The 9,240-nt window shown below is 45.8% G+C and overlaps 1 protein-coding gene across 1 annotated transcript; it reads right to left on the reverse strand.

Moving 5' to 3' along the window:
- Positions 1–4,983: 4,983 nt before the first annotated feature.
- Positions 4,984–6,042, reverse strand: Gpr148 (G protein-coupled receptor 148). The gene has a single exon (XM_048345769.1). The coding sequence runs from the start codon at positions 6,040–6,042 to the stop codon at positions 4,984–4,986; it is 1,059 nt and encodes a 352-aa protein (XP_048201726.1).
- Between the last annotated feature and the right edge of the window lie 3,198 nt (positions 6,043–9,240).

Genomic DNA, 9,240 nt, shown 5'->3' on the forward strand with positions numbered 1-9,240 from the left:
CAGGCAGTTTGGGAGCAGACTGTGGAGGCAGCTTCATGAACCGCCACAGTCCACACAGCTAGCACACATGTTGACCTGTGTCCTATGGAGCAAAATATTAATCCTGAAGAGTTTATGAGAGCACAGGAGAGAAAAGTGGTGAAGCAAAATCTTAACCTATACCAAAGAATTGTCAGGATCAGATGTACATTTGACTTTTAGCATAGATAGACATAAAAAATAACACACTGATTTTACATCATTGTATACCACATGCTGCATATTTGAACCTTTTGGAGTTTTTGTTAGACACATTTGCTTGCACCCAGTTTGGGTTTAAAACCTGGTGTTTTTTGTTGTTGTTGTTGTTTTGTTTTTCTTTGGCTTGGAGTCTGGTGATAAATCAGGATGCCTCCATGCTGTTTACTGTGACTCCACCTACAGGCTGCAAGGATCCGTTTAACATAAAAAATAAAATAGTTAAAAAGGCAAGTGATTTTTAAACCATGATGCTAGTTATTACATGTTTTAGCCACAGACAGACATACAGAGAGACAGACATACAGACAGTTGTGCACAGCTTTGGGCGCACTTAGAAAAAAATTTCTTTTTCTGAATTGGCCATGTAAGTCTCCTGGAATTCCAGTGGCAAAATGATATTATTTTGCCCGTATTTTAGAACCACGTGCTCAGAAAACAAAACTTTTCCTAGGAAACAAACATTTTCACAGATTATCTGGCAAGGAAATGAAGAAGCCACATTTTGAAAACCAGTTCAGCAACAATGGGGAGCTGAAATGGGATGCTATGACCAGAGAAGGTCCAGGAGATGGGAGACAGGACACAAGCAGAACAGACACATGACACGGCTTAATGGCGGCAGAGCTGATCAGAGCCTTAGCCGGATCACAGCAAGACATCTTCATTGCAAGGCCACAATTACAGAGTTGGGGGGGCGGGGGCAGGGTTATCAGGAGCCTCCAAGTCCCTGCCCAACCTTGAGGAATTTGGCACGCCCATCACCTGGGGGATGGGTGGGCTCCACCTCCAACCAATTCTGTTGTCCACCATGTGCTCAATGCTAGAGAAAATTTAGGATTTAGCCAAACAAGCAGAATTTAACCGAATCTCCAACTTCGCAAACATCAACAAGAACCAAAAGCCTTTTTTTTGTCTCTTTCAAAGCAGATTTAGCCAACAACAGATGTTAAGTACATAAGCCCTTTTCCTCCTGGGCAGCCAGGCAGCTGTCTCCCCTCGATCCAAGACATTCCTTAGCAAATGCTTCCCAGGCCTCAGAAGTGGGAGGAGTGAGAGTAAAAGGGCCTTTACTGTCCCCAGGGCAGCTCCCCAAAAGATGATGGGAAGCCTCCGGTGGAGGAGGGGTGAGGAGGCGGCTGCTGCCACTGCGGCTGCCACAGCTACCACCACCACCACCCCCCACCTCGCTCGTCCACCGAGTGTCCTGGGGCCGAGGCGCTTGGCCCGGGATCTGGTGGATCAGGCCAAGGAGGCTCATCTAAGAGCCCATCGGAGTGAGGCTTTGAGCCCCTCTCCTCCTGGGCAGCGGGAGGGCTGCCCCCCTCCCAAGCAGCCAGGCTGAAAAGGCCGGCAACCGCCAGCCAGAGCGTGGCGTGCTTCAACGCTTCCCAGACCTTCCTGGTCTGGGAGTCCGAGACCCCCAAACCTACATTTTGTAGCATGAAGCTCAGTGCTTTGAGTGCTCAGTCATCATGCTGAGTTTGAGCCTACCCCATCTTTTCAAGGGTACCCTTACCGCATAACTTGATTGGCCTCGATAGATTCACCTCGTATGTCCCACATTCGGGCACCAACTGCTGGGGTTTTTAGCCTCCCACGCTCTCCTGACCTGAGGGAAAGATGGGAAAACACACCCCAGCCGGACCAGCCAAAAAGAGGAAAGGGCCAACGAACTGCCACCCCAGCCCCCCTTTTGTCGGAGGACAAACAGACAGTCTGAGAGCCAGTCAATGCTAAGACTCCTTTAATGGCAGAAATGAGCTGCTCTTTTAAAGGGGTCGGAGGGCAGGGCGGTGGAAGGGGAGGGGTAGAACCGCCTCTTAATGATACAAAGTACCTGGGGCGGGAGTGCCCCACAATAATATATGATGGATTTTTTTCTAATTTTTTATATTTCCTTACCGTTATGTTGCCACTAATTGAACTTAGGCTTTTTTTGGCATATGCCTATATAGGTAGTCTGAGCTTTGAAGAAGACTCTTGGACATGTCAGTTTTCATTAGGTGAATGAGGACTTTTTAAGAAGTTGAATTTGTTTTCAGGTTGACAATAAATTCTCTTGAATTTTATCTGATTATTAAATAATGTTTAGTTTTGAAAGTCAAGAACTTTTTATGAATCTTTAAGTAGAAAGTTTCAAAAATTGCAACTCAGATATCTACAAGCTATGTTAAATGTTATTTCAGTTTTATAGCAGAGAACACTGATTAGTGTATACAAAGAAATGCCCACATCAATGTTTCTTTTGTTTTGTTTTAAAATCTTGATTCATGTGTCCCTGAGTGACATATCTCAAGTGTTGGGGAGTGGGGTGTCAAAACTAGTTACCTGGATTTCTATTTTGTCCATTGCTTAGGTTTTTCCTGTTGTCAGAACTGCCCCCTCCCCCCAAAATGTTGTGGCACATGCTCATGCATAAAATGTTAAAATAAGTACATCCTTGTATTTGTATTTGTTTTCAACATTGCCAAGGTGCTATGAGAAATTAAAATAACTAAATTAGAAAAAAAATAAAATTATTAAAAAGCAAAAAAAAAAAGAAGAATGAGACAGTAAGACAAAAAGTGCACATTTTCTTTCATATGTGGATGCTAGGTCTAAATTATAAATACATATATCTTTTTCTGCACCTTCAAATGATTGAGTTTTTTTCTTACTTCCAACTGTTTTCTGTCATTTGTTTAGGTTAATCTATTATAGATGACACATTTTATTTGAAAAAATTGATAACACTTATCTTCTCACAGTCAAATTTTAATCAATTTAAATTTATTTTTATTCAATCCTATTATTTTATAGTTTCTTTTGCCCTGACTTTCTATACATTTTTTTGCCTTCTTTTAGATGATATTTTCCTTATTCCATTTAGTTCTAAGATTGTTTAGGAAGCTGTCTCATTTTTGTCTAGTCTATTATTGTTTACCACAAACATTTTAAGGTCCACATTGAAGTCTTAAACAGTCTTTGTCCTAAAATGGTTAGAACTAGAGCATATTGGGTAGAGTTACAGCCTTCAATGTATACACTACATTTGCAGAGAACTTTGCCTCCCAAACTGCCTAGATAGGCATTTTCATTACTTTCATACATCCAACTTGACAGGGGTTGTTTGATCTATGTACATACTTTCTATCCCACAACGTCTGCATACACCTCAGAGTTTCTATCTGGAATAAATTTGCTTACGCCAGAAGTGCATCCTGTAAAATTCTTTGCACATGTATTGTTAGGAATATTGCCTTGAAAGCTTTTGTATTCTGTCACTGTCTGTGTTTTGTAACTGAGAAAATTGTTTTCTGTATGTAAAGTTCTAGGTCAATAGTTATTTTCTCTTAGCATATGGATAGTATTTTTCCCATTGTGTCAGGCTCCCAGTGTTTTTAGGAAGTTATTGTTGAGTTAATGGATAGACTTTGCTTTTTCTTTTTTAATTTTAACCTAGTGTAGTCAAAGCTGGCCCTGAACTAACAATCCTCATGCCTCAGACCCCTGATGATGGGAATCCATTATCTTTTATGCCTGCCTGCCTTCAATGTCTTGCTTGCATTTGCTTTTCTGTAGTTTCATACAGTATATCTAAGGTACATTATTTGTCATTTATCTTATTTGCAACTAGTTCAGTTTCTTGCATCTCTGGTTTCTTTCTGAAAAAAATTAACATCTTTTATCTCTTCCAATATTCCAATAGCCAATATCTATCCATACTTTATTTTTCCCAATACTTTTTATTATGTTTCCAAATTAGGTATGTATTACATTTTTTCCATTCTGACCTCAATATCTCTTTTACATTGTTTGCTCCTCTGTCCTTATGGCTGCATTTCCAATTATTCACCTGGACCTATGTCACAATTTTCAAATTCACTCTCTGCTGTGTCTAATATGCTACTAATCTATATTAAGTCCAACTTATCATTCATAATTGCCTCTATTATGCCTCTTATACCTACTTAAGTTCCATTTAATATTTTCCAAATCTGCTAGTTTACTTTTTTTTTTTTCCAGTCCTGGGCTTGAACTTGGCCTGGGCGCTGTCCTTGAGCCTCTTTGTGCTCAAGACTAACGCTCTACCACTTGAGCCACACCACCACTTCTGCTTTATTTGAGTAGTTTATTGGAGATAAGAGTCTCAAAGACTTTTTTTCCCAGGCTGGCTTCAAGCTGCAAACCTCAGACCTCAGCCTCCTGAGTAGCTAGTTAAAGGAGTGAGCCACAAGTGCCTAGCTGCTAGATTACTTTAAAAGTGTGTTGCATTCTCTATATATTGTAGTGTCACTTTTGCATGTCTTACAGCATGCTGAGCTCTATTATATTAACATCTAAGATCTAAGGAATTCCATGTAGTATGAAACATGGTCTTGCTCTTCATGTTTGCTCTTTCCTACACCATGACTGATATCTTTGGGCAGGTTGTGAGTTTTGAGTCACTATGTATACTCCTTGCTTGGGGGTTGTTGTCCTGTGAGGCCTACGTTGAAGTTCGGGTCCCCCAGGAGACCCATACCAATCACAAGAGATTTTTGTGACCACTAAAATAGTTTGAAATCTCACTCAACATCCACCTAAAGGATATAGTCTACACAAGCATCTTCAAGGGACTGTCTCCCTTCCTGCTTGAAGCGAGTATCATGGCTGGTAGGCTCCACAGTTGCCCCCTTTCATCAGGCTTTATGTCTAATGCTCAACGACACCAGGCAAGGTTATCTGGGAAGTCGGTGCTGCCTTCCGCACATAGCCTTCCCCTCAGCCTTCCAGGTTGTGGGAGATGGTGTAGATGTCCCCGCGCCTGCGGGGCAAGAAGTGGCGGCGGACCACCCCCAGCAGCTGGCGGTAGCGCAGCATGTACAGGTACGGGAGCATGGCTCGGGGAAGCATCATGAGCAAGTGGCTGTTGGCTGCCAGGAGCCACACGTACGTGCTGGTCGTGATGAGATGGTATTTGTTCAGCATGACATCCATACAGAACAGCACCCCTGTGCCAACGTACAATGTAATCAGTACCATGTGGATGAGCAGGGTGCCCCGGGCTCGCGAGCAGCCCTGCGTGCAGCTGCCCGAGGGCCTGGCCTCTGCATAGATCCTCCAGAAGCAGTAGGTGACAAGTGTGGCACAGAGAAAGAGAACACACAGGATGCAGGTGTGAGTAGCTGCTACCAAGGCCCCGTGGCTCTGCTCTGTGCCCAGGCCCAGCGGCAGGATGCAGGCAGCCCCTTGTACCTCCAGTTTGGTGTCCTGCTGCTTCCCAAGCCAAAGGAGAAATGTGGGAAAGAAACAGGCCACCAGCCAGATGACAGCCACTGTCTTCCGGGCAGCCCTGCCAGATATGATGGAGAGGTAGCGCAGGGGCTGGGTGACTGCCAGATAGGTGTGCAGGACGATGGCTGTGAAGGACAGGATGGTGCTAGTGCAGGCTGTGAAGACGCAGTCCCGGAGAATGCCGCAGAGGATGCGGCCCAGCTCCCAGCCACCCAGGTTGCTGGAGGAGATGAGCATGTGGAAGAAGACATAGGCAAGGTCTGACAGCAGGATGTTGGCCAGCAGCAGGTAGTGGGGCTGGTGCCGCAGCCGCTGGTTCCTGAGGATGGCCACCAGCAGCAGGGGGCTCAGGGAAAATGTGGCCGCAGCCAGCAGGCTGGAGGGAAGCAGGAGCCAGCGCAGCACAGAGGCAGGCACCCCGAGGTCCCTCGGGCCCTGGGACACATTTCTGGCTGTCTGGGACATGCAGGGTGTCTTGCTGATTTGTGGAATAGGAGCTTGCCAGGCTGTTGTAGCCAGCAGGCAGGATGCCAGCTCACTCCTCATGCTTCCTGGCAGCCACAGCTTGCTGTGATTCAAGGTGATGGTTCTGTGCCCACCAGAGTGCCAATCTGTCCTCAGGGTTCTGTGCTGCTTCTCTGCACAGATGCTGGTCTAGGGAAAGCCTTAAAGATAAGAACAATGGTTTAAAATTCAGCTCCCAGCAATTTACTCTGCAACTGTGGGGTGTGGTGGTAAGCCCTTCCCAAAGGCACAGGAGATGTCATGACCTTGCTGATGTTTCCACGGCTGTGTGATCAGCCTGCAGCCAACATGCAATGAGTGCTTGCTGCATGGACTGGGATCTGGGCTTCTCCATGGAAGGGAACTGGAGTTTCTGTGCTGGGGGTGCAGCTGGCAACTGGCCTGCTGGGGACTCTGAAAGGAGGCCAGCCACAGGGGCCTGGGTCATTTACATCCTTGCTCAAAGACTCCTGAGTGTTTGCTGTGTGTGTGGGAGGGGTATGTGCATAAGCCAATGTGTCTCTCACATCCCTTCCACACAGGACTTTTCTGGCGGCACACCGTGGCCACAGAGTCTCAGCTGATGTCTTGCTTTACATGTCGTCAGCAGGTGCTCTTCCATGCAAGCCCAGCCTCCAAACCTGCTCACTGTGGCTGTTCTTGAGGTAGAGTTTTGCTTTTTTTTTCCCAAGCTAATCTAGATAACACCCTCCTGTTTCACTTTTCCCATTGTGGCTGCATTGGTTGTCACATGCGTTTTGTTTTTCCTGTTGGGAAAGGGTCACAAAAGCCTCCTGGTCTAGGCTGGATTGAAACTGTGATCCTTATCTCAACTTCTCAGGAAGCTGGGATTGCAGGTATGAGTTCCCAGCACCTGTGTGTTTTCTGTGATGCAAACGTCCTTTTGCTACTAGGAAAGTAGGCCTGGCAGGCAAGAATGTCATGGGGTCTGATAGGGAGAGAAGGGAGGTGGGAAGAATTCAGCTCAGGCAGGCTGCTGGGCAGCATAACCAACAGATTGTGTAGACAGTGAGGTGCATCAGGTGCGGCCTGAGGCTGCCTGGCTGGAAGTGTAAAGGGGCTCAGGCTTAACTGAGCAGGCCATGGTGCCTTGTGAAGCATTGCTACAACTCTGTGCCAATTCCCTCATCTGTCAGACATAAGTGCTGTCAATATAAGCCTCATGGGAATATTGCAAACATCCACCAGTATTTTAACTAGTATATTTTCAATTGACAGATGATAAATATGCAAACTTATGGTTTATAATATAAAAGATCAGTACATGTATGCAAGGTATAGTGATTAGATTCAAGGATTTGGTACATCCAACATCTGTGATTTCTTTGTGTTAGAAAAGTTCAAAATTTTAAATTGAAGTATTAAATTTAATATTTTCAACCACAATTATTATCCTGTCAAGCCATAAAACATTAAAAATATTCCCTCTCTAACTGTATTCCTATAACTATTAACCATCCTTCTTCATCCCTTTCTCTTCCAAACCCTTCTTGGGCTCTGATAACCACTATTAAACTCTCTACTTTGAGATCAACTTTAGCTCCCACATAATGAAGCTAGTGGCAGTGCATAGTCTAATGTAAATGCTCCATAGATGTCAGCTCCCATATACTCAGCACCCTCTGACATAAACACTCCCATAGGTGTCAGTTCCCGTATCCTCAACACCCTCTGAAGCCTTGGATCCTCTCTGACCATAGATGTCATCACTACTGAACCAGCTTACCTACTACCCCTGAGACTTTCAGCCTAGAATCCTGCACAATTCCTGGTAGGCTGGCCACTCCATGAGACAGCAGGTACACAGGAAACCTCCTGAGAACAAGCCAAATGTTCTTAAGGTTAGAAGGAAGACCTGGGGAGATGACAGGTCCTGCCAGGAAGCACGGATCTTCCTGGTGCAGAGAGAGGGGATAGCTGCTCAGTTCATCCAGACCATAGGTTCTTGAACAATGTGAGATGCACACCTGCCCCCTCTCTTTGTTCCTAGTGAGCTGCAGAACCATCCTCAGTAGATATCAGAAGAAATCTATTTCTGCCTTGATTCATCAACTGAGTTGTCTTGACTAATTAATTCCCTTGCCCTCAGGATCTCCATGTCTCCACTGAGTGCCCATCATGTCAGTTCACCTATTCTAGAGGGATGTGGGCCATCACAGACATGTTGGTGGCCACTTTGATATGAACTCTTTCCTATGCTCTAAATAGACTGACTGCCCTCTGACCTCTGAGAGGTAGAAATGACAAGGTGCTGCTCAGAAAGGCTGAATCATGCCCCAACTCCACACACCGGTGAACTTGGGGAGTTTGAAATTCTTCATCAGTGAGGCCCATTTTTCTATGAGTGAGTGTTCCCTTCCCTTTGGAGCGCACTCACCCAGACCAGGAACTATGCCCACCCCAACCAGAGACTGGGCCTACCAGAACACATACAATCTTACAGCTTTTGTCAGGGTGGTGCATTGCCTGTGCTGTGATGGTGGCTCATGATTAAGATACTCAGGTAGATCTTAGAAAGTATATCTTCTCCCCTATGTAACCTCAGTGCCAGACATCACCCCCTGCTTTCCTGCCCTTGTGTGATAGCCTACACTCGCTTAAGGTGCTCCCTAGCACTTCCCAGGACTCCTCTGCATGTATAACCTGCCCAGGTCCTGGGTGTTCACAAAGCTTCCCTGACATGCACATTGGGCAGACACCCTGGATGCATCAGAGCTGTGGCCCATGTCTTTAAATACAAATTCTCTGGGAGAAGGGATCTCCTTTAAAGACCACCCAGTGGTAAAAACATGACCAGGAGATAAATCTTTCTGATAGCCCAAGGCAGACATAATTGGCCAACTTCCATGGGCACTAGAAGGGCTTAACTGCCATGGTGAGTGAGCTGCTGAGTGTAATGAAGAGCCTGCCTCTGCGGAGAATCCTTTTATGATAGGAAACTGCCTCTGCTGCCTGAAAGAAACCCCCAGCTCTAACCCTCTGCTCCCCCTGCTTCAGCCTAAACCTCCCTTCCTCCTAAAGGGCAGAGTGGCACAGCTATGGGATCACCCAGGGACAGTCATGCTTGAAAAGTCTAACTGTGCTCTGAGTCAATGGAGCTGGAAATGGAAGGTGGCCCTGCCTCTCCTCGGCTGATGATCCCCAGGGTTCCACTGCTCCTCCTCTCTCCCCACAGTCACCCCAAGTGAAAACAGCCCCAGCATCATGGGGGCTGAGGCC

The sequence above is a fragment of the Perognathus longimembris genome, chromosome 4 (assembly GCF_023159225.1).
Source record: "Perognathus longimembris pacificus isolate PPM17 chromosome 4, ASM2315922v1, whole genome shotgun sequence".
In the NCBI taxonomy this organism is placed as follows: Eukaryota; Metazoa; Chordata; class Mammalia; order Rodentia; family Heteromyidae; genus Perognathus; species Perognathus longimembris.